Raw genomic sequence first — 24,204 nt, 5'->3', positions numbered from 1 at the left:
GTGCCATGGGATCTTTTACATCCACCTGAGGGGGCAGACGGGGCCTCAATTTAACGTCTCATCTGAAAGACGGCACCTCCAACAGTGCAGCACTGGAGTTTTGGCCTAAATTGTTGTGCTCAAGTCTCTGGATTGGCCTTGAACCCCCAACCTTCTGACTCAGAGGGGAGTGCGCTGCCCACCGAGCCATGGCTGACACTGTCACCTCTCACTGCCTTCACAAATGAAACAATTCTGGGCAAGTGGGCTCGAGTCTCCAGCACTAAACAGCTCCTAAAGCACTGAGTTGGGGCTAGAATTGGAAAGCTGGTGTTACAATAATTGAGTAATAGTGACAATGGATGTGAAGTACATGTGAGGGGTAGTGTTGAGGAGCTGTCACCGTGCTGTACCTGGCCCAGTAACACAATGATACAAGTGGAACTCTTTGATATCCTAACTCTCGATAACCCAAAGGTCTACCTCCAGAATTAACAGAACGACTCAAAGTTCCCAATGGAGTTCAACACTCTGATGTCAGGCAGCAAGTAAGCTGTACAACCTGTTCCATAGTCAACATATCTCCAAGTTCAAATCCAAAACAGAATGCTCCTGTGCTCCCAATACACCCACCATGGTCAGAAGGTGATCAGCAGCCCTGACCTCGGTCTCCGAGCCCATGGTTTATGTTTGGTTAGACTGGAAGGTGAGAATGCAGGACACCCAACAACCAGGTAACAGGTACTGCTGGGCTCCTGGCCTAGAGGGGAGAGCGAGAGAGACAGAGCTAGAGGGCGGAGGAGAGAGAGACAGAGACAGAGACAGAGAGAGATAGAGATAGAGATAGAGATAGAGATAGAGATAGAGAGAGAGAGAGAGACAGCGAGAGACAGACAGCGAGAAACAGACAGAGCCAAAGAGAGAGCCAGAGAGAGAGAGAGACAGAGAGCGAGAGACAAGCAGAGAGATAGAGATGTTGACAAATCCACAGAAGACAAGCACAAAGGTGCTTGAAATGTGAGCTGTTGTGCTGTTTTTATCTACTGCAGATAGAGACAGAGATAGACTTACCCAGGAAGAGAATGATGCAGAAAAATGGACGGTAGGAGAGAGGCTCAGGATACACACAGACGGACACTCTACAGAAGAGAGGGACTGAAATGTCTCGACGTTTGAAAAGTTCAATGATTGTAAAGCAGAGAGGCGGGCAGAGCGGGAATGAGGTGCTGTGCCAATAACTCGCAGCCTAATATCCCTTTCATCCACAAGCACACTAGGTGACTCATTTCCTACACTCTTTGAGGATTTAGCTTGTGGTCCCTGTTGGGATTTCTCCTGCCTTGACTCGCCCGCCCCGAGTACAACCCATTCTGCTATGATTTATGTCCCTGTGCTCAACCCCTCGCAGCCGAGCATAAAAGCGGTGGGGAAAATCATACCACGGACAAACAAAACCTCCAAACAGAGCCGTCAGTAATGCATACCGTTTCGTTTTGGGTGAAGTGGCCCTGGGGAGGAAATACTTTCTCAGTCTCCACCTGACTTTCCAATTATTCAACTCACCAGAAATGGCTTCATCCAGGAACACATTTCAAAATATAGACAACTCTTTTGGGGGCAAACATAAACATTAAATCACGAGCCCCCCGATCTGGGGGACACTCCAAACATTTCCCAAGGCCCTTTTGTTTTGTTTTTTTTGGGGGGGGGGGTTTTGTAGGGTTTTTTTTGTGGTTTTGTTTAGGGCATTAAAATTCCATATTTTACAAGTGCCCCCTATAAAAGGGGAGGGGGACACTAAAAACACCGGCAATTAAAACAAATTAAACTTTAAAACATAAAATCAAATAAAAATTTGGTTCAAAATATAGACAATCTGGTTATTCTCAGTTGCAGGTTAAATCAATCACAAATGGTAATTTCTCGTATCATGTTGCATCTGTCTGAAGGCGTGTAGGTAGATTATAGAAGTTTGTCAAACTGGTTAGAGGGTTTCTTAGCACAGCCGTCTCTACACCGCCCAGCCTTCACAGAGAGATTCCTGTCGCATTATCTCCTCATTAGCGCAGTATAACTGGATAAATAGCTCATCATAAAAGGTGTATTGAATCGAGCCAAAACCACCGTTCAGCCACTGAAGGCAACACTGTGTTTCACAAGCAATCCTCCCCTCCCCATCCTCCCTCTCAACTTACATGGAGAGATTGGAGAAGCTGGAGCAGTGAAGGCCTCGAGGAGATCTGATAGAGGTGTTTAAAAGAGTGGATACAGAGAGAGTTTTTCCACTTGTGAGGAAGAGCATGACTAGAGGCCATCAATATAAGATAATGACCAACAAATCAAATAGGGAATTCAGAAGAAACTTCTTTACGCAGAGAGTGGTGAGAATGTGGAACGCACTACCACAGGGAGTGGTTGCAGCAAATAGTATCAATGCATTTAAACAAGCATATGAGGGAGAAGGGAATAGAGGGTTATGCTGATAGATTTAGATGTGGAAAGACAGGAGGAGGCTCAAGTGGAGCATAAACGCCGGCATGGTTGGGCCGAATGGCCTGTTTCTGTGCTATATATCCTACGCAAAATCATGAAGGGTTTAGATAGAGTAAATAAAGAGAAACAGTTTCCAATGGTTGAAGGGTCGATAATCAGAGGGCACAGATTTAAAGTGATTGGCTGAAAAAACAGAGGCCACATGAGGAAAAACGTTTTGCAAAGAGTGGTTAGGATTTGGAATGCACTGACTGATAGGGGGGTGGAAAAAGATTCAATAGTAGCTTTCAAAAGGGAATTGGATAAATACTTGAAGAATTAAAATAGGCAGGAAAATGGGGAAAGAGCAGGTGGTGGGGGGAGTGGGGCCCACTGGATTGCTCTTGGAAAGAGGTGGTGCAGACTCGATGGGCCGAATGGCCTCCTCCTGTGCTGTATGATATTCTTTGGCTGGTCAGAAGAAAGAATGGACAAGTCCCATTTTAGTCAGTAGTCCATGACTAATGATTCAAATCTGCATGTGGCTTAATTTGCAAGGGAGAGCTCCCTCTGCACTACCCCAACCATCAAGTAAAACTTGGTAAAGCACCTCCTGGCACAAACGCTGACACTTCCACTTCCTTCAACAACCAGCCCAGTGTCAAATTGTGCCTCAGGCTTATCCAGTGGATTCACACACAGGACGAAGGCTGAGATGAGCCAAACTCTTTGAAGTCTGTGCCATGAGACAGATCAGATTGGATTTTTAATGAACTCACCGCATTGACAAGTGATTCTTAAAGAAAAGAAAGACTTGCATTCATACAGCATCTTCCATGAGCACCAGACATCCTAAAAGAGCTTTACAGCCAACAAAGTACTTTGTGAAGTGTAGTCACTGTTGTAATGTCGGAAACGCAGCAGCCAATCTGTGCATAGCAAGCTCCCACAAACAGCAAAGTGATAATGACCAGATATTCTGTTTTAGTGATGTTGATTGAGGGATAAATATTGTCCAGGATACCAGGGATAACTTCCCTGCTCTTCTTCAAAATAGGGCCATGGGATCTTTTATGTCCACCTGAGAGAGCAGACAGGGCCTTGGTTTAACATCTCATCTGAAAGACGGCAAATCCGACAGTGCAGCACTCCCTCAGAGTGTCAGCCTAGATTTTTGTGCTCGAGTCTCTGGAGTGGGACTTGAACACACAACCTTCTGACCCGGAGGCAAGGGTGCTACCCACTGTGCCATGGCTGACAGGGCTTGAATGGGAACTGACTGCTGATGTAAATGTGGGTCATGGTGAACTCAACCAGACCCACCTGCTGAGCTCACCTGGCCAGCATGTCACAAAGCAGGCACACGAACCAATTCCAATTGAGGGCGAACTCTGAGATCATGGGAGCCTGCACCACATGCGCTATGTAACTACAATAGTCTGGGTTCTGATCCGGAGTGATACGCACAGCCTCGCAGTGTGAAGCATGTACAGCTGGTGGCCTTCGTACACCACTTGGAGACCGTGCTTGCTCAGCAGACAGTCTATCAAATTGGAGTCTCTAGATCTGCTTGGGGACCCTGAGATAAATCGAGTGGCAAGCCAGGAAGGCCAATCCCACATTACCCCATGGCGAGTGATATCACCAATACAGAAGCAAAATGCTGCGGATGCTGGAATCTGAAATAAAAACAGAAAATACTGGAAATCTCAGCACCATCTGTGGAGAGAGAAACAGAGTCAACGTTTTGGGCCTGTGACCCTTCGTCAGAACTGGAAAAGTTCAAAATATAACAAATTCTTAAGGAAGTGCAGAGGTAGTGAAAGGGAGGAGGGGAGGAAAGAACAAAAAGGAAGGTCGGTGATAGGGTGGAAGGCAGGAGAGGTTAGAGAGACAAAATTGATGAGGGGCAAAAATGAGATGGTAATGGCACAAGTTAAGAAACAAAAGATGAGTCTCTCACTCATAGGTGGTCCCTCGAAGCAAGGATGACTTGCTTCCATGCCAAAAAGGGATGAGTTCAGAGGTGTTTCAATAGTCCAGATCCCGAACTACATCCTGAAGGGTGGAAGATGCCTGTGCGTGGATTTTTTTTAACGTGTGGTGGCCGTTGCACACCAGCCACCACATGGGCTTGACAGAGCTAGGTCTTGGTCCAGTGGCAAGGATTAACCAAGACGACTGGAGACCAGCTCTGCTGCACGGACTTAGTGCGCGCGCATATCGCAGTGTGGGCTGGCCCGTGCTGCCCTCGGAGATGAATCTAGATCGGATGTGAATGGCAGAATGGTGAATGATGTGAGTGATATCACTACTTGAATTATACAATCATAGACGTTTACAGAAGAAAAAGTCCCCATTCGGCCCATCATGCCTGTGTTGGCTCCCAGATGGAGGTAACCCTCCCAAACCCCTGTCCTTTCCCCCAAACTTTTAAAAATGGGTTTGTTTGCATTTTGTACCCACTTCCCATTTAAAAGATATTCCGGGTTCTGTCGCCCCCCCCCCCCCCCCCAACTGTTTCCAACCAGCTATTGCACATTATCGAAACCCTCAGTGTCCAGTGTTTGGGCAGCTTGCTGTGGCTGTGTGTGAAGTTAACTCAAAACCGCAACACTTGTGCCAACATTTCTAAAGTAATGTTTAAAAGTTCCTCCTTGAGGGAGTGTTGCTTAATTGTCACCTTTGAAATGCAGCAGCCAGCAATTAAAAGAGGGTGTTATTGTGTCAGAGACACAACTTCTGCCAACATTTCATTTTGAATGACATGAGAAGATTTTATTTGAAATAAAATTGACAAGGTTATACATTCCGGCCACCTGAGTGATTGCACCTTGCAACACGCTCACCTCTCCCTCTCAGACACAGTCACTTCATGACAGCTGTACAGGGCTCCTCAGTGATGGAATCGAGCATCTTTCCACGAGCTCCTTGCCCACCTGAAACTCATGCCCACCTGAGGCTCAACACAAACATTACCCAGAACCTGCCACGTCAGCCGCCTGACTTCGCACCGTGGCGTGAAGATCAAACTGGATATTTGTTCCCCTGAAGAGTCCAGTGAGTCAAAGGCAACACCAGAGCGTTCACCTCAGCTTGGAGATCCAGCCCCTGTAGTAGGTGTCCAGCCATACCCTCACAGCAGAGTTCCAGGCCCCTCCCAGCAGAGCTCCGGGGCCCCCCTCCCAGCAGAGCTCCGGGCCCCCCTCCCAGCAGAGCTATGGGCCCCCCTCCACCACCAGCACGCCTCCTACACCCCATGTGCAGACAAACATTCCCAACACACGCAGCTAATCTCAAAGGCCAAAGAATATCTTTAAATTTACCATCCAAAACAGGCTATCAAGTGCCACCTAGTGGACCCAATGCAGCATTAAGGCAGGAATTCATTCAGTATTTCAGGAAAGACAGAAACCAGTAGTGGGACTGCTTGTACAACTCAAACTTCAATAAGCATAGGGCAGCACAAGTTATGTACATATCAGGAAGAAGTGTAACCCGAGAGAATTCCGCATTCAATTAATAGATTACACAAAGTATTATGTCATCAGGAATATTGGATACCGGGGACTGAGTAAGTTAGAGGCTGGAATCTAATCGAGGGGGGAATCAGATGGTTTATATATAGAACAATGGATATCTGGGAGCGAGTTACAGATTGGAATCTAATCCAGGGGCTCAGATGGTTTATATATAGAAAAACAGATACCTGGGAGTGAGTTACTGGCTGGAATCGAAGTCTAGCGGCTAAAAATCACACCATGAATCAATGCAGTGAAATCTGAGTAGTTTACAACCATCGCTTTGCTGCTGTGCGATTTGCATGTTGAGCTGTTGAAGGCGCGGAATTGGTTGACTGGACTTGTCCAGGTGGTAACTGAGACCTACCTGGCCTCTGGTTAAAGTGATACTTTCCTTGGTCTCCGGAGGGCGCTATATCCATTCTTTAACGAATTCTAGTCTCCAGCTCCCTTACAACAACAAAAACAACAGCAACAACTACTTGTATTTATATAGCGCCTTTAACATAGTAAAAAATCCCAAGGCGCTTCATAGGAGTGTGATAAGACAAAAACATTGACACCGAGCCACTTAAGGAGAAATTAGAACAGGTGACCCAAAGTTTAGTCAAAGAGGTAGGTTTTAAGAAGCGTCTTAAAAGGAGGATAGAGAGGCAGAGAGGGTTAGGGAGCGAATTCTGGAGTTTAGGGCCTGGCAGCTGAAGGTGGAGTGATTATAATCAGGGATGCTCAGGAGGGCAGAATTAGAGGAGCGCAGACGTCTAGGGGGTTGTGGGGCTGGAGGAGATTACAGAGATAGGGAGGGGCGAGGGTCAGATATTTGTAAACAAGGATGAGAATTTAGCAACAACTCCAGCTCCCTTAAAGGTTTCACCCGATTACTTTTGGTCAGTTTTATTGTGGCATCCAGGGTCATTATCCCATTTCATTGTCGATCCCTGGGAATGGTGGGGGCGGGCTCATTTTTCACGTTTGCTGTTCAAGATGCAAAACGATCACAATTTGTGTCTTGAACAGCAAACGTCACTTTCGTAATGTAGGAAACATGGCAGCCAAATGCGCACAAGCAAGATCCCACAAACAGCAATGTGATAATGATCAGATAGTGGGTACTTGTTTTGTTGATTGAGAAATAAATATTGGCCCAGGACCGAGGATAACTCCCCTGGTCTACTTCAAAATAGTGCTGTGAGATTTGGACATCAGTTTAACGTCTCATCCGAAAGACGGCACCTCAGACAGTGCAGCACTCCCTCAGTACTGCCCCTCCGACAGTGCAGCGCTCCCTCAGTACTGCCCCTCCGACAGTGCGGGGCTCCCTCAGCACTGCCCCTCCGACAGTGCGGGGCTCCCTCAGCACTGCACTGGAGTATCAGCCTAAGAAGTACTGCAGACGGTTCAACAGGAAGGGATGAGCAGTGCAGGGCACGATAAAACAGTCTGAAACATCAGGTATACAGGCACCATCTGTAAAGATGTGTGCACTTTATTTGGACAGCACTGTTTGGGATGGAGGGGAAAGGTTGACTGGGGTCATATGTGGGCAAACATGCATTCAATCGGCTTCGGGGCACTTGCTGCCGTGAGAACGCCAGGGCCCAGCGATGAACACAAACAAAGCGGGGCGATTGGTTGTGCAGGTGAGGGCAGCGAATGGGAGCTGCTCCCTAAACTGTTGGCCAGATATCTCGGAAAACATGGGACCACCCAGAATGGAGGCTGCAGACTCCGGGAAGCAAAACAAGGCGCTTGTAACTGGGCAGCCGAGAGCACGCACTCTGCTCAGACACTAGCACTAGGAGGGCCACCTCAGGGTCACGTCAGGCCCATCAAGGACTCGATCCGGCTTCCCAGAGCTGGCCTGCCTCGGCGAGCAGTTTATGGGGGAGGGAAGAGTGTGGGCGGGAGAAACAAGCCACGAACCGTTGTCGGTCTGCAGCAGAGAAGGAGAGTCCTGTCTGATGAAGAGGTTCAGATGTCACCACACATGCAGAGGGCGAGACTCCAGCAGTTTCGGACTAGCTTTAGATGAGAGGGGAAGAGAATGGTCACCTCGGAGTCAGAGGGTTATGAGTTCAAGTATCACCCCAGAGACTTGAGTACATAATCTGACACTCCCAGTGCAGTGCTGAGGGAGCCCTGCACTGTCGGAGGTGCCGTATTTCGGATGAGATGTTAAACCGAGGTTCATCTACTCTCTCAGGTGGGCGTAAAAGACCCCTTGGCACTACTTCGAAGAGCAGGGGAAGTTCTCCCTGGTGTCCTGGGTCAATATTTATCCCTCAATCAACATAACAAAAACAGATCATCTGGTCATTATCACATTACTGTTTGTGTGCCCTTGCTGTTTGAAAATTGGCTGCCGCGTTTCCCACATTACAACAGTGGCTACACTCCAAAAAGCACTTCATTGGCTGTAAAGCGCTTTGGGGCATCCTGAGATTGTGAAAGGCGCTATAGAAATGCAAGTTCTTTCTTCTATCTGCACTGGAAGCGCGCAGCCCTGGTCTGAGGAGATCGCCACTGTCTGAATCTTTAGACATGAATTTAAAGGGAAAAGACTTTGCAACTAATTTTGAATCCAAAGCTCACAACATCAACAACTTGCATTTATATAGCACCTATAATGTAGTAAAATATCCCAAGCTGCATCACAAGAGTTTTATCAAACAAAATTTGACACGGAGGCATATAAGGAGATATTAGGGCAGATGACCAAAAGCTTACATACACACACACACACACACACACATTTATATATACACACATATACTCATATACAGACACACACATGTATCCACACACACACACGTATACACACACATGCATACACACACACACTCACAGAGACACACGTATACTCACATACAGACACACGAGTACACACACTCACGTATACACACATACACGTATACAGACACACATGTATATATACACACACGCACACTAACAGAAATGACTTATAAGAATAAAAAGCAAAATACTGAAAGAGCCAGAAATTATGAAATAAAAAAAGATAAAATGCTGGAAACACAGCGGGGCAGGCGTGTGAGGTGAGAGGGAGGGATGGGGTTAACTTCCCCAGTCCATAACCGGCATCATTAACCCTTGTGTTCCCTCTCCACAGACGCTGCCTGACACCCCAATCCCTTGCTCGGGACGGAGAGGAATTCTTTGGGATTTTAATAGAGGTTCTCTCTCTCACTCACAAAAAAACATTTTAAAAGAAGGCTGTGGGGGTTAAGTTGACGACAACAAACTGTATTCAGATCGATCACTGCTCCCCCTTGTGTCCTGTTCCGACCCCTTCCAGGATTTCTCTGCAAGAGCTGTCGGTGCATTCAGTGCTCAGTGCAGACAATGATGGTTACAGCAGATAGACCACATGTTCCTGGGATGTCCCTCAGGGGGAGGGCTTGAGCTGTGCCCTCCCTCTCACCCATCTACCCAGTGCCTGTTTCCCAGTCCCTTGTATAAAGTCAAGTCTCTAATTTACACTCTGGGAAAGTTGCATCGGCTCCCAGAGCCCAGAACTCCAGCAGATCCTGGGGAAGCATTCTTAAAAACCAGCCCCCCACGCCCTTGTCAACAAAAAAGACGACATGTCCCTCTCCACCAAACCCTTCACCCCCTTTCTCATCCAGGACATCCTGTCGCTGAAAGAGGCTCCGGGAGCCCGCTGCCAGAGAGCGCCTCCTGCAGTCAGAGAGCCAGACAAGTCCCCCTACAGCCGCTGGTCGGGGAGCAGAAGGGGAGCCGGCGAGAGGGACAGACGCGAGGGATCCGGGCGAGACACAGCCTCTTGGAGCAGTGCAGGAGCACACCTGGAAGTAAGAGGTAGGGCAGCACAGCTGGAGAGGGAATGCTGCAGGACTCTGGGGGTGGTTCAGACCGTTCAGTGTATACCGTTTTATACTATTTGATCCTATTAACAACCCCCGGTCTCCAGATAGTTACTAATTCAATGCAAGTGAAAATAAATGATAGTTCATTATTGTACAATAATTTCCCTTTTTCTTCTCTACAACTGAGGATCATTATCTCTCAGTTTTAAGTCAAGTCGGACCTTGCAGCGAACCCTGAACTCAATCTTTTATTGTTACCAATGCCTATGTGTAATTTAAAAAAAAGACACATTTTCTGTTATTTCAATTCCTCACCTGTCCCCCCCCCCGCGTGTTAGTTTGATCATTCAATTTTGTTGCAATCATCTTTTGTAGAAAGAAAGAGATAAAGAAATGAAGACTTGCATTTATATAGTGCCTTTCACGACCACCGGACGTCTCAAAGCGCTTTACAGCCAATGAAGTACTTTTGGAGTGTAGTCACTGTTGTAATGTGGGAAACGCGGCAGCCAATGTGCGCTCAGCAAGCTCCCACAAACAGCAATGTGAAAATGACCAGATAATCTGTTTTAATGATGTTGATTGAGGGATAAATATTGGCCCCAGGACAGTTCATTGTGATATTAATTAAGGGCAGTCAGGTATTGCATAAATAACTTATACAGTCAGGGTGCACTTAATGCCCCAGTGAAGTAAAAAAAAACTTTGAAGAGTTCTTCAGATTCTTCTTCTTTTTAAATAGGAACCAGCAAGACAGAATTTGAGTGTTACAGTCTAAAAGGTCCTGTGAATTTATTTCAATGAAATTCTATTGGAATACAAACTCTTCACTGTGAAGAATTAAATACCCCACAAAATGATTTGTAACTGGTCCAGCCCATCTGGGGAGAAGAGAAAAAAAATGATCCAACTTTGTTTATGCTTGCAGAGCGAAGGGGAAGGAGTTAAACAAAACATTTTAAAAGCTATCTGTTCCGCTTGCCTTGACTGAAGTAGAATACAGTGAGTGTAATGTTACAGTTCAAACAATCTAGTCCAGATGGTTGTTAGAAACCAACACACACAACATGCATTTATAGAAAGAAAGACTTGGATTTATGTAGCACCTTTCACGACCATCAGACATCGCAAAGCACTTTACAGCCAATGAAGTACAACTTTCATTTTCTCAAGATGTTCCAAAGCACTTCGCAGCCAATGTTTTTTCTTGAACTGCTGCAAATGTAGCAACTGATTTATGCACAGCAAGATCTCACCAACAGTGTGCGCGGAGTGACCAGATCATTGCCATGTCAGGTGAGAGGTGACTGTTGAGCAGGAGATCTTCAGTGACATCTTCCTGTACTGCCATGGGACCTTTAACATACACCTGAACAGATAGACAGGGGTCTCGGCTTAAGATTAGCACCTCCGACAGTGCTGCGCTCCCTCAGTACCATGCTGGGAGTGACAGCCTAGATTGTTGTGCTCAACTCTCTGCAGTGGGACCTGAACCCATGACCTTCTAACTCAGAGAAAAGCGTGCGACCCACTGAGCTCTTCAATGATTGTGAAGTCGGATCCGCCACCCAAACTTGGAACTTAGCTCCAAAGTCATTTACTTGCAGAGTTTCCCTCATTTGGGGTCATTCCTCGTGTTAGGAGTTTGATTGGCCGAAATCGGTCAGCATTGGCAACACGAGGCCAATGATAGTTTGTGACAGAAATCCCTGAAGTGTTGACTGAGTAAAAGGGGCACAAGCTCTACTTCCCCAACTGCAGTCATGGAATTTGGGGAGGAATAAAACCTCCCTCTGAAGGTCACCACACTTTAAGAAAGATGCAAAGCCTTTGGAGCAGGCAAAGAATGGTTCCAGAGATAGGAGAATACAGTTACGTGGATAGGCTGGAGAAGCTGGGGTTGTTCTCCTTGGACCAGAGAAGGCTAAGAGGAGATTTGATAGAGGTGTTCAAAATCATGAAGGATTCAGACAGAGTAAATGACGAGTAACTGTGTTCAATGGCTGAAGGGTGGATAACTGAGAGGGCACAGATTTAAGGTGATTCGAGGCGACATGAGGGGGAACATTTTTACACAATGAGTGGTGAGGATTTGGAATGCACTGCCTGATAGGTGGTGGATACAGATTCAATAGTAGCCTTCAAAAAGGGAAATTGGACAAATACTTAGAGAAAAAATTGCAGGGATGTGGGGAAAGAGCGGGGGAGTGGGACTAACTGGATTGCTCTTCGAAAGAGCCGGCACAGACTCGATGGGCCGAATGGTCTCCTCCTGTGCTATGCTATTGTACGATTCTATGACTCTAAAGAATAATCAAGCACTCCCAAGACTGCAAAAGCATAAACTCATCTTGAATTTCAGATGCTCAGATTGTTCTAATGGTGAGTGAGGTTTACAGTGTCAGCTGGGGCTCAATAGGGAGCAACCTGAGTCAGAAGGTTGTGGGTTCAAGTCCCACCCCTGAACACACAAAAAAAAATTTAGGCTGATGCTCCAGTGCAGTGTTGAGGGAGTGCTGCACTGTCAGAGGTGCCATCTTTCGGATGAGACATTAAATCGAGGCCCTGTCTACTCTCTCAGGTGGACATAAAAGATCCCATGGCACTATTTCGAAGAAGAGCAGGGGAGCTATACCTGGTGTCCTGGCCAATAGTAATCCCTCAATCAATATTTAAAAAAAAACATTATCTGGCCATTTGCGCAAATTAGCTGCTGCGTCTCCCACATTACAACAGTGACTACATTCCAAAAGTACTTCATTGGCTGTAAAGTGCTGTGAGACACCTGGTGGTCGTGAAAGGTGCTATATAAATCCAAGTCTTTCTTTTTACTCTGAAGTGGGAAATTCTGCCTCCACACATCACCATCCACTCTGTGGTGTGTGGAGATGACACAGCCTCTCTCGTCCTGCAATCTACCTTCAGAGCTGCTTTCACACAGTCCGCACTCAGCCTGCAGAGCTGCCTACCCATGACGCATCAGATTAAAATACCACAGCACATACTGATAAAGAAAAACACAAATCTTATTCTGCTCATTACCGTGAACTGCCAAATACATATCAAGCACCATTTCAATATATTGATACCAATTAACAATGTGATTGCTAGCATGTTTTAAGATGATATCTGAACCATATAGTTATATAGTGGGTTGTGTGTGTGTGGCGGAATAACAAAAGGTTCATAAGGGTGGGAGTGACTGAAGAGGGTGCATTTGTCAGTCTTGGCTCAGTGGCAGCACCCTTGTTGTCTGAGTAAGAAGGTTGTGGATTAAAGTCATATGCCACAGACTTGAGCACTTGGCTGACACTCCCAGTGCGATCCTGAGGGAGCGCTGCACTGTCGGAGAGGCAGTACTGAGGGAGCGCCACACTGTTGGAGGTGCCGTCTTTTGATGAGACGTTAAACCAAGCTCCCTGCTCCCTCTGATGTTCCAGTGACATTATTCAAAGAGCAGGATAGTTATCCCCAGGTTCCTGGTAAATGTATATCCCTCAATTAACATCACTAAAACAGATTATCTGTCTTTATCACATTGCTGTGTGTGGGAGCTTGCTGTGCACAAATTGGCTGCTGCGTTTCCTACATTACAACAGTGACTACACTTCAAAAAGTACTTCATTGGCTCTAAAGTGTTTTGGGACGTCAGGAAGGATAGAATAAAAGGAAAAGGAGGTGGGGTAGCATTGCTGGTTAAGGAGGAGATTAAGGCAATAGTTAGGAAGGACATTAGCTTGGATGATGTGGAATCTATATGGGTAGAGCTGCAGAACACCAAAGGGCAAAAAACGTTAGTGGGAGTTGTGTACAGACCTCCAAACAGTAGTAGTGATGTTGGGGAGGGCATCAAACATGAAATTAGGGGTGCGTGCAATAAAGGTGCAGCAGTTATAATGGGTGACTTTAATATGCACATAGATTGGGCTAACCAAACTGGAAGCAATACGGTGGAAGAGGATTTCCTGGAGTGCATAAGGGATGGTTTTTTAGACCAATATGTCGAGGAACCAACTAGGGGGGAGGCCATCTTAGACTGGGTGTTATGTAATGAGAGAGGATTAATTAGCAATCTCGTTGTGCGAGGCTCCTTGGGGAAGAGTGACCATAATATGGTGGAATTCTGCATTGGGATGGAGAATGAAACAGTTAATTCAGAGACCATGGTCCAGAACTTAAAGAAGGCTAACTTTGAAGGTATGAGGCGTGAATTGGCTGGGATGGATTGGCGAATGATACTTAAGGGGTTGACTGTGGATGGGCAATGGCAGACATTTAGAGACCGCATGGATGAACTACAACAATTGTACATTCCTGTCTGGCATAGAAATAAAAAAGGGAAGGTGGCTCAACCGTGGCTATCAAGGGAAATCAGGGATAGTATTAAAGCCAAGGAAGTGGCATACAAATTGGCCAGAAATAGCAGCGAACCTGGGGACTGGGAGAAATTTAGAACTCAGCAGAGGAGGACAAAGGGTTTGATTAGGGCAGGGAAAATGGAGTATGAGAAGAAGCTTGCAGGGAACATTAAGACGGATTGCAAAAGTTTCTATAGATATGTAAAGAGAAAAAGGTTAGTAAAGACAAACGTAGGTCCCCTGCAGTCAGAATCAGGGGAAGTCATAACGGGGAACAAAGAAATGGCGGACCAATTGAACAAGTACTTTGGTTCGGTATTCACGAAGGAGGACACGAACAACCTTCCGGTTATAAAAGGGGTCGGGGGGTCTAGTAAGGAGGAGGAACTGAGGGAAATCCTTATTAGCCGGGAAATTGTGTTGGGGAAATTGATGGGATTGAAGGCCGATAAATCTCCAGGGCCTGATGGACTGCATCCCAGAGTACTTAAGGAGGTGGCCTTGGAAATAGTGGATGCGTTGACAGTCATTTTCCAACATTCCATTGACTCTGGATCAGTTCCTATGGAGTGGAGGGTAGCCAATGTAACCCCACTTTTTAAAAAAGGAGGGAGAGAGAAAACAGGGAATTATAGACCGGTCAGCCTGACATCGGTAGTGGGTAAAATGATGGAATCAATTATTAAGGATGTCATAGCAGTGCATTTGGAAAGAGGTGACATGATAGGTCCAAGTCAGCATGGATTTGTGAAAGGGAAATCATGCTTGACAAATCTTCTGGAATTTTTTGAGGATGTTTCCAGTCGAGTGAGTAAGGGAGAACCAGTTGATGTGGTATATTTGGACTTTCAGAAGGCGTTCGACAAGATCCCACACAAGAGATTGATGTACAAAGTTAGAGCACATGGGATTGGGGGTACTGTACTGACATGGATTGAGAACTGGTTGTCAGACAGGAAGCAAAGCGTAGGAGTAAATGGGTACTTTTCAGAATGGCAGGCAGTGACTAGTGGGGTACCGCAAGGTTCTGTGCTGGGGCCCCAGCTGTTTACACTGTACATTAATGATTTAGATGAGGGGATTAAATGTAGTATCTCCAAATTTGCGGATGACACTAAGTTGGGTGGCAGTGTGAGCTGCGAGGAGGATGCTGTGAGGCTGCAGAACGACTTGGATAGGTTAGGTGAGTGGGCAAATGCATGGCAGATGAAGTATAATGTGGATAAATGTGAGGTTATCCACTTTGGTGGTAAAAACAGAGAGACAGACTATTATCTGAATGGTGACAGATTAGGAAAAGGGGAGGTGCAAAGAGACCTGGGTGTCATGGTACATCAGTCATTGAAGGTTGGCATGCAGGTGCAGCAGGCGGTTAAGAAAGCAAATGGCATGTTGGCCTTCACAGCAAGGGGATTTGAGTACAGGGGCAGGGAGGTGTTGCTACAGTTGTACAGGGCCTTGGTGAGGCCACACCTGGAGTATTGTGTACAGTTTTGATCTCCTAACCTGAGGAAGGACATTCTTGCTATTGAGGGAGTGCAGCGAAGGTTCACCAGACTGATTCCCGGGATGGCGGGACTGACCTATCAAGAAAGACTGGATCAACTGGGCTTGTATTCACTGGAGTTCAGAAGAATGAGAGGGGACCTCATAGAAACATTTAAAATTCTGACGGGTTTAGACAGGTTAGATGCAGGAAGAATGTTCCCAATGTTGGGGAAGTCCAGAACCAGAGGTCACAGTCTAAGGATAAGGGGTAAGCCATTTAGGACCGAGATGCGGAGGAACTTCTTCACCCAGAGAGTGGTGAACCTGTGGAATTCTCTACCACAGAAAGTTGTTGAGGCCAATTCACTAAATATATTCAAAAAGGAGTTAGATGAGGTCCTTACTACTAGGGGGATCAACGGCTATGGCGAGAAAGCAGGAATGGGGTACTGAAGTTGAATGTTCAGCCATGAACTCATTGAATGGCGGTGCAGGCTAGAAGGGCCGAATGGCCTACTCCTGCACCTATTTTCTATGTTTCTATGTTTCTATGAGATCATGACAGGCGCTATATTATTGCAAGTCTTTCTTACATGTATGTGGGAGTGACTGAATAGCGGGTATATATAACAACTTGTATTTATATAGCGCTTTTAACGTAGTGAAATGTCCCAAGTCACGTCACAGAAGTATTATGCGATAAAAATTTGTCACCGAGCCACATAAGTAGAAATTAGCGCAGGTGACCAAAGGCTTGGTCAACAAGGGAGGGTTTAAGGAGTGTCTTGAAGGAGGAAAGAGAGGTAGAGAGGCAGAGAGGTTTAGGCAGCGAGTTCCAGAGCTTGGTGCCCAGGCAACAGAAGATACGGCCATCAATGGTGGAGCGATTCTAATCAGGGATGCTCAAGAGGGCAGAATTAGAGGAGCACAGACATCTCGGAGGGTTGTGGGACTGGAGGAGATTACAGAGATAGGGAGGGGCGAGGGCTTCGAAAACAATGATGAGAATTTTGAAATCGAGGCCGTTAGTTCAAGTCATACTGACCATCACAAACATTTTTCGCTTTTGATTGTCGGACCATCTTGTAACGCTGCTTGTGTTTCTGTCGGATCACCAGCAGAATCCGGCCCGTCCAGCGCCGCCGGCCACGAGCGGTCCAGCGTCCCCCCCAGCGGTCCGAGGAGCCCCAGGAAGAAGCGCTCACGGGCAGCCTTCTCGCACGCCCAGGTGCTGGAGCTGGAGCGGCGGTTCGATGGGCAGCGGTACCTGTCGGCGCCGGAGCGGGCCGAGCTGGCTGGTGCCCTGAAGCTCACCGAGACCCAGGTCAAGATCTGGTTCCAAAACCGGCGGTACAAGACCAAGAGGAAGATGCTGGCGGCCGGCCAGGACGCCGGCGCGGCCAAGGAGCGGGCGGGGAGGGCGGACAACAGCTCCCGACCACCACTGTTTTCAACCTATCATAGCTACCGGCACTATCCCTACTTGTACTGCCTGGGACCTTTCACCCCCGCCATCTGGTAAGGTCGGGCTGGGATGACAAATGACGAACTTTATTTATTTAATCACTGGATTGTTTCATCATGTCACATTCGGACTGAGCCCCCCGCCCCCCATCTCTGTGTTGGCACCAAAATCAATATAAACTGTAATTCGATATTATCTCTGCAACATTTGTAATAAAGCGATAGCTATTTTTTTGTAATATTTTCTGGCACCAACGTGTTTTATTTTTTCCTGAGCACGGGGTGGTATCCAGGAGCGACCACAGCATCAAATTTGCTTCTGGAATTGATTCACGGGATGCAGGCATCGCTGGCAGGATCCACAGCACAGCATGGTGGTCATGCCCAGGGGCGGGGGAGCGATCGTCTGCCTCCAGAGTCAGGGCGGAACCCAAACCAGAGTTAGACTGCACCTTCATCATTGGCAAGTGCAAACCCACTTTGCAGAAAGGCTAAAGATGCAGAAAAACATATGCTAAAGGTACACAAAGACATAAGAAATAGGAGCCATAAGGCCCCTCAAGCCTGCTCCGCCATTCAATGAGATCATGGCTGATCTTCTACCTCAATCCACTTTCCCACCCGATCTCCATATCCCTTGATTCCCTTAATATCCAACAAATCTATCAATCTCTGTCTTGAATATACTCAACAACTGAACCTCCACAGCCCTCTGGGGTGGGGAATTCACCACCCTTTGAGTGAAGAAATTTCTCCTTATCTAAATGGCTGACCCCTTATTCTGAAACTGTGACCACTGGTTCTCGACACGCCAGCCAGGGGAAACATCCTCCCTGCATCTATCTTTTCAAGCTCTGTAATAATTTTGTATGTTTCAATGAGATCACCTCTCTTTGTTCTAAACTCTCGAGGCTATAGGCCTAGTCTACTCAATCTCTCCTCATAGGACAATCCCCCCCATCCCAGGAATCAGTCTGGTGAACCTTCGTTGCACTCCCTCTGTGGCAAGTATATCTTTCCTTAGGTAAGGAGAACAAAACTGTATACAATACTCCAGGTGCGGTCTCACCAGGGTGCTGTATAATTTCAGTAAGATATCATTACTCTAATACTAAAATCCTCTTTTAATAAAGGCCAACATACTATTTGCTTTCTCAATTGCTTGCTGTACCTGCATTTTAACTTTCAGTGATTCGTGTACAAGCACAACTAGTTCCCTCTGAACACCAACATTTCCCAATTTCTTACCATTTAAAAAAATACTTTTTATTAATTCTTTTCTATTTTTCCTATCAAAATGGACAACTTCACATTATATTCAATTTGCCACGTTCTTGCCCACTCACTTAGCCCCTTGAAGCCTTTTCGCAACCTCCTCACAACTTACATTCCCTCCTAGCTTTGTATCATCAGCAAACTTGGATATATTTCATTTGGTCCCCTCATCCAAATTATTGATATAGATTATGAATAGCTGGAGCCCAAGCACCGATCCTTGCGGCACCCCACTAGTTACCGCCTGCCAACCCGAAAATAACCTGTTTATTCCTATTCTCTGTTGTCTGTCCGGTATATTACCCCCAATCCCATGAGCCCTAATTTTTTGGCTCGAATCTATTCAAGGGATTCAGATGGTTTATAAAAAGAATATTAGATACCCAGGAGTGAGTTACAGACTGGGATCTGATCGAGGGGTTCAGAGGGTTCATTTTCGAATAATGGATACTTGGGAGCGAGTTATATTCTCAGATCTAATTGAGAGAGGTTTCGAGGCTTTAGTTATAGAATAATGGATAAATATTACTGGGGGGGATCTGTGAGACATCCTCGGCTAGCCAGCAGAGAGAGAGAAAACAGCATCCAGATCACGTACCACAATACTGAAACACATGATTTCAGTAACTAAACAGCTCTGGCACAACTAGTTTGCTTGAAGTTAACAAAACTAGACTGGAATGTTAAAAGCAATTTACGACCACTTCATCTCTGCTCATTCAACCTCTGCTTCTGCTTTAATGTTGTTCTAGTGCACCAGGGGTTAAAATGGAACTCGATTATTCAGGTGGGTTTACTCATTAATTACGTCTGAAATCCTGACTTCAGTCGACAAAGGAATAAAACTGGGCGACACATAAAACAAAATGTCCAAGTTCATGTTTACAAGCCCTGAATATTCAGGCTACTACCACGGGCCACCCGAAGGTTCCAAATATGACACCTGATGCACTTCAAACAGCTCCCACAGCCCACAACACAGTGCTCGTTATCACACAGCAAGTTGCATTTATATAGTGCCTTTACTGATACGTCCCAAGGCGCTTCAACAGGCGTTATCAGACTGAATTTGACACCGAGCCACACAAGGCGATATTGGGACAAGTGAACAAATGCTTGGTCAAAGAGGTAGGTTTTCAGGAGCGCCTTAAAAAAGAGGAAAGAGAGATAGAGGGGGAATTCCAGAGCTTAGGACCCAGGCAGTTGAAGACATGGCCGCCAATGGTGGTGCGATGGAAATCGGGGGTGCACAAGAGACCAGAATTGGAGAAACGCAGAGATCTTGGAAGGGTTAGAGGAGGTTTCAGAGGTAGGGCGGGACAAGGCCATGGAGGCATTTAAAAGCAAGGATGAGAATCCCAACTTCTTTAATTTCTCCACACAAGTGAAGTCCCTCATCCCTGGTACCATGCTCAGTGTCATTTGTCATTTAGGGGTTAGTCTCTGTGAACCTGCACCCAACGCATTGAACCTTCAACAATGGGACAACAAATGCTTATGCTGGAAGTTGAAGTTGTAAATAAATATGACCAGCAAAGACCCGAGGAGGAAGGTCCACTTTCTCCAACATTCCTCATGAGCACTCTTGTAGATGCCACTTAGAAACCAGAGCTTGTGAAAATGTGAAACTCGCTATCTCAGGGAGTAGTTGAGGTGAAGAGCATAGATGCATTTAAGGAGAAGCTTCATAAACAAGTGAGAGAGGGAGAAAGGATACGCTGACAGGGTGAGATGAAGTATAGAAAGGAAGAAAGAACTTGCATTTATATAGCGCCTTTCACGACATCAGGATGCCCAAAAGCACTTTACAGCCAATGAACTACTTTTAAAGTGCAGACACTGTTGTAATGTAGGAAAAATAGGGTGGGAGGAGGCTCGTGTGGAGCATAAACGCTGGCATCGACCAGTTGAGCCGAATGGCCTTTTAAAAAAATAATATTCATAGATTGTGGGCATCACTGGCAAAGCCAGTATTTATTGCCCATCCCTACTTGCCCTTCAGAAGATGGTGGTGAGCCACCACCTTGAACGTTAGAGGGCAGTTGGGAATCACCAAATTGCTGTGGGTCTGGAGTCACATATCAGCCAGACCGGGTAAGGGTGGCAGATTACCTTCCCTGGAGGACTTTAGTGAACCAGATGGGGACAATCCAGCAGTTTCATGGTCACCATTACTGAAACTGGCTTTTTAATTCCAAATGTATTTAATGAACTGAATATAAATTCCCCAGCTGCAGTGGTGGGATTTAAACTCTGATCTCCGGATCATTAGTCCAGGCCTCTGGATTACTAGTCCAGTGACATAACCATGTCGTACCCCACGACCTGTTTCTGTGCTGTAAATTCTAGTAATTCTATGTCGAAAAGCTCATTGCCAACCTTCCCTTAATCTGTGCATGAAGTGCTTTTTTTTCCCCCTTCTGCAGGATGAGGTGGACTGCACACTGACATGTTTATCCAGCGACTGTCAGGGATAGAGAGAGCCAGCGATTTATCTAATCTCACAATAACTGCCGCATTCAGTGCCTGCCATCATTTTATAGTGCGAGTAATAGCTAACACCAAGTGCCCCGGACACTGGGGAAGAGCAGAGATTGGCTTTGGAGGCAATTCAGGGCACCGTAGATTGGAGCTCCGCTGATAAGACAAAATGTCAGAGTGACACATACAGCAATGATTGACTCTATCTTGATTCAGGATACACATCTCTGCCTTCATGTTATTAAGAGCAGGCTCTCAATCCTGTTTAATGAGTCAGGGAGTTATCTTCCAAGACTGTCCAAACAAACACTATTATGCTCCACTCTTTAAAGACCTATTACGGCAAATGGCATCCCAAAGCAAACACAGGTTATGTGGCAAATCTGTGCACAGCCCATCACCACACCGGTCCATTAGCGTTTTAGCCTTTTATCAGCAATCGATTGGGAAAATACATAAAGCAACGTTAAGCCAAGGTAATGGTCCATGGCCAAGGCTTCCATTTACACTGGGAGTAGGGGCACGGGTGCAAAGTGGTCTCCAAGTTGCACAGAGCCCGTAAACTTGCGGAGCATAAACTGAGATGGTGTCAAAAGTCCAAACGACTCGGACCCCGCCGAGTCTCCCTCCCACTCCACTCTGATGCCATGTTGGGATTGCGCTCCAGACTCGGGCTGCACTCACACTGAAAAGAACGAAAGAAAAGACTTGCATTTATATAGCACCTTTCACCACCACCGATGTCTCAAAGCGCTTTCCAGGCAATGAAGTACACGGTAGTCACTGTTGCAGTGTAGGAATCGCAGCAGCCAATTTCGCTCAGCAAGCTCCCACAAACAGCAATGTGATAATGACCAGATAATCTGTTATTTTTTGGTTCTGTTGAATGAGGGATAAATATTTGCCCCAGGACACCGGGGATAAGTCTGAGTGCCAAGTACCTGGAGTGGGACTCAAACCCATGACCTTCTGACTCACTACCCACTGAGCCACCACTGACACTTGCATCGTTATAGCACCTTTCATGACCTCTAGACGTGTCTCAAAGCTTTCCACAGCCAATCAAGTACTTTTTTGGAGTGCAGTCACTGTAGTAATGTAGGAAACACGGCAGCCAATCTGTGCACAGCTAGCTCCCACAAAAAATGCAATGAAATCATCTGTTTTGTGATGTTGAGTTGAGGAATAAATATTGGTCCAGGACACCGCTCCCTCAGCGCTGCACTGGAGTGTCAGCCTAGATTTATTGTGCTCAAGTCTCTGGAGTGGGATTTGAACCCACGACCCTCTGACTTGGAGGCGAGTGTGCACTGAGGCACAACTGACAGTAGAAAAGTCTTTTCCTATCGGTGTTACTATTCTAACAACTCTGGGATTGAGCAAATGCCAAAAGATTCAACTAAAAAAAAATTCCAGGCTGAAGGATTTGATTTACAAGCTCCCTGTTGTGCCATTAACCTCGTCACTTCAAGTGTTCTGTAACAGGACCTCTCAATCAGTCATTACCCAATGAGGCAGAAAATGTTGAGTGCTGTCTTTCCTAAATATGATTGCACTTCGAATATTAACCGACCACATGGAAACCACCACACTCGGAGTTTCAAGTGACACGAGATAAATGTTTGCATAGCAACAAGTTGACTACAAACAAGGGCCTCTCCACCAGATAAGTACACACCTACTTACTGAATCAGAGAATCTTGTAGAACAGTAAGAAGGCCATTCAACCCATCGCATTAGTGCCTGCCCTTAAGAACTGTCCAATTTAGTCCCATACCTCAGCTTTTCCCCCATAACCCTGCAAATTAGTCCTCTTTCAGTACATGTCCAATTGCCTTTCGGAAGTTCCTCTGGAATCTGCTTCTACCTCCCTTTCAGGCAGTGCGTTCCAGATCGTAACCTTCTGTGTGAAGACATTTCTGCTCATTTCCCCGCTGGTTCTTTTGTCAATTATTTTAAACCCATATCCTCTGGTTACCAACCCACTTGCCAGAGGAGCAGTTTCTATCTACTTGCTCTCTCAAAACCCCTCATAATTTTAAAGACCTGTATTAAGTCTTCCCTTAACCTTCTCTGCTCTAACTGAGGACTGAGATGAGGAGAAATTTCTTCACTCAGAGGATGGTGAATCTTTGGAATTATCTAGACCAGAGGGCTGTGGAAGCTCAGTCTTTGAGTATATTCAAGGCAGAGATCGATAGATTTTTGGATATTAAGGGAATCGAAGGATATGGGGATAGTGCAGGAAAGTGGAGTTGAGGTAGAAGATCAGCCGTGATCTTATTGAATGGCAGAGGGGCCGAATCCAGCTCCTATTTCTTATGTTCTAGGGAGAACAATCCCAGCTTCTCCAGTCTTTCCAAATAACTGAAGTCCCTCATGTCTGGTATCATGCTGATAAACCTGCTCTGTACCCCGTGCTCCAGGTAAGTACACACCTACTTACTTTTAACAGGCATCAAGGGCAAAGTTTGTTACAAGCTGTGTGGCTGAGCAGGTGTCTGCTGATCCCGCGCAGCCTGGCTTTTCCAATGTTCAGTTTCGCACGCGAACCTGTGAATGGGCCGCACTGGCCCTTAAAGGGACCGCGCGCCCCAAAAACACAAGAGGGGACATCGGTGAAGGATGTAATTTGCTGGCGTGTGACTGAAGGACGGGCACAACAATTGCGATCACAGCGACGGGGCCTGATTTTAACCCAGCCTGCTCAGCGTGAAGGTACCAGGCGGGTGGTTAAAATGGCGGTCGGCCGATTTGAGCCGCCTTCCAGAAACATTCACGATCGCCACCATTTTAACTGGTGAGATTCGGGCATGGTTGAGGCCGCCCGCCTGGGCCTGCTCCAAACTCGGTGTACGGTAACAGGTTATGTTACTGGAGTTGTCCATGAGGGTCCTGATGTTCCAGGTTCCGAACTTCATTTTGAAGGCTCTGCTGTATGAGCCTAGTTGCCTACGATGGGATGCGAGCCATAAGCTCGGCGCTGAGCAGCGCCTTTCAGTGAGGTGGTGAGGTATGTTACTGGACAAGTGACCCAGAGATCTGGACTAATGATCCGGAGGGTCTGGAGACTGAACTTCAAATCCCACCATGGCCAGCTGGGGAATTTAAATTCACATAATTAATAAAACTTTGGAATAAAAAGTTTGCAACAGTAACGGTGAACATGAAACTACCAATTTGTCGTAAAAACTCCATCTGGCTCACTAATGTCCTTTTGGGAAGGAAATCTGCTGTTCTTACCTGGTCTGGCCTATAGGTGACTCTTAAATGCCCTCTAAGATGGCCCAGCAAGCCACTCAGTTGTAGTCAAGGCGGCGG

The 24,204-nt window shown here is 46.4% G+C and overlaps 1 protein-coding gene across 1 annotated transcript; it reads left to right on the top strand.

The window, feature by feature from the left end:
- Window positions 1-9,574: 9,574 nt before the first annotated feature.
- On the top strand, window positions 9,575-17,185 carry LOC139234630 (homeobox protein koza-like). The gene is made up of 3 exons (XM_070865316.1): window positions 9,575-9,809; window positions 12,180-12,199; window positions 16,685-17,185. The coding sequence occupies exons 1-3, from the start codon at window positions 9,575-9,577 to the stop codon at window positions 17,183-17,185; spliced, it is 756 nt and encodes a 251-aa protein (XP_070721417.1).
- The last annotated feature ends 7,019 nt before the right edge of the window (window positions 17,186-24,204 follow it).

The sequence above is a fragment of the Pristiophorus japonicus genome, chromosome 22 (assembly GCF_044704955.1).
Source record: "Pristiophorus japonicus isolate sPriJap1 chromosome 22, sPriJap1.hap1, whole genome shotgun sequence".
In the NCBI taxonomy this organism is placed as follows: Eukaryota; Metazoa; Chordata; class Chondrichthyes; family Pristiophoridae; genus Pristiophorus; species Pristiophorus japonicus.
The sequence above is the reverse complement of the archived record's forward strand: the minus strand, read 5'-3'. Positions and strand labels throughout refer to the sequence as shown.

Bases quoted from the DNA above. Each gene is read 5' to 3' on its own strand.
- LOC139234630 (XM_070865316.1), top strand. From the start codon at position 9,575: ATGTCCCTCTCCACCAAACCCTTCACCCCCTTTCTCATCCAGGACATC. The intron at 9,810-12,179 runs GTAGGGCAGCAC...CTTGAATTTCAG, and splicing joins AGCACACCTGGAAGTAAGAG to ATGCTCAGATTGTTCTAATG. The intron at 12,200-16,684 runs GTGAGTGAGGTT...TTTGAAATCGAG, and splicing joins ATGCTCAGATTGTTCTAATG to GCCGTTAGTTCAAGTCATAC.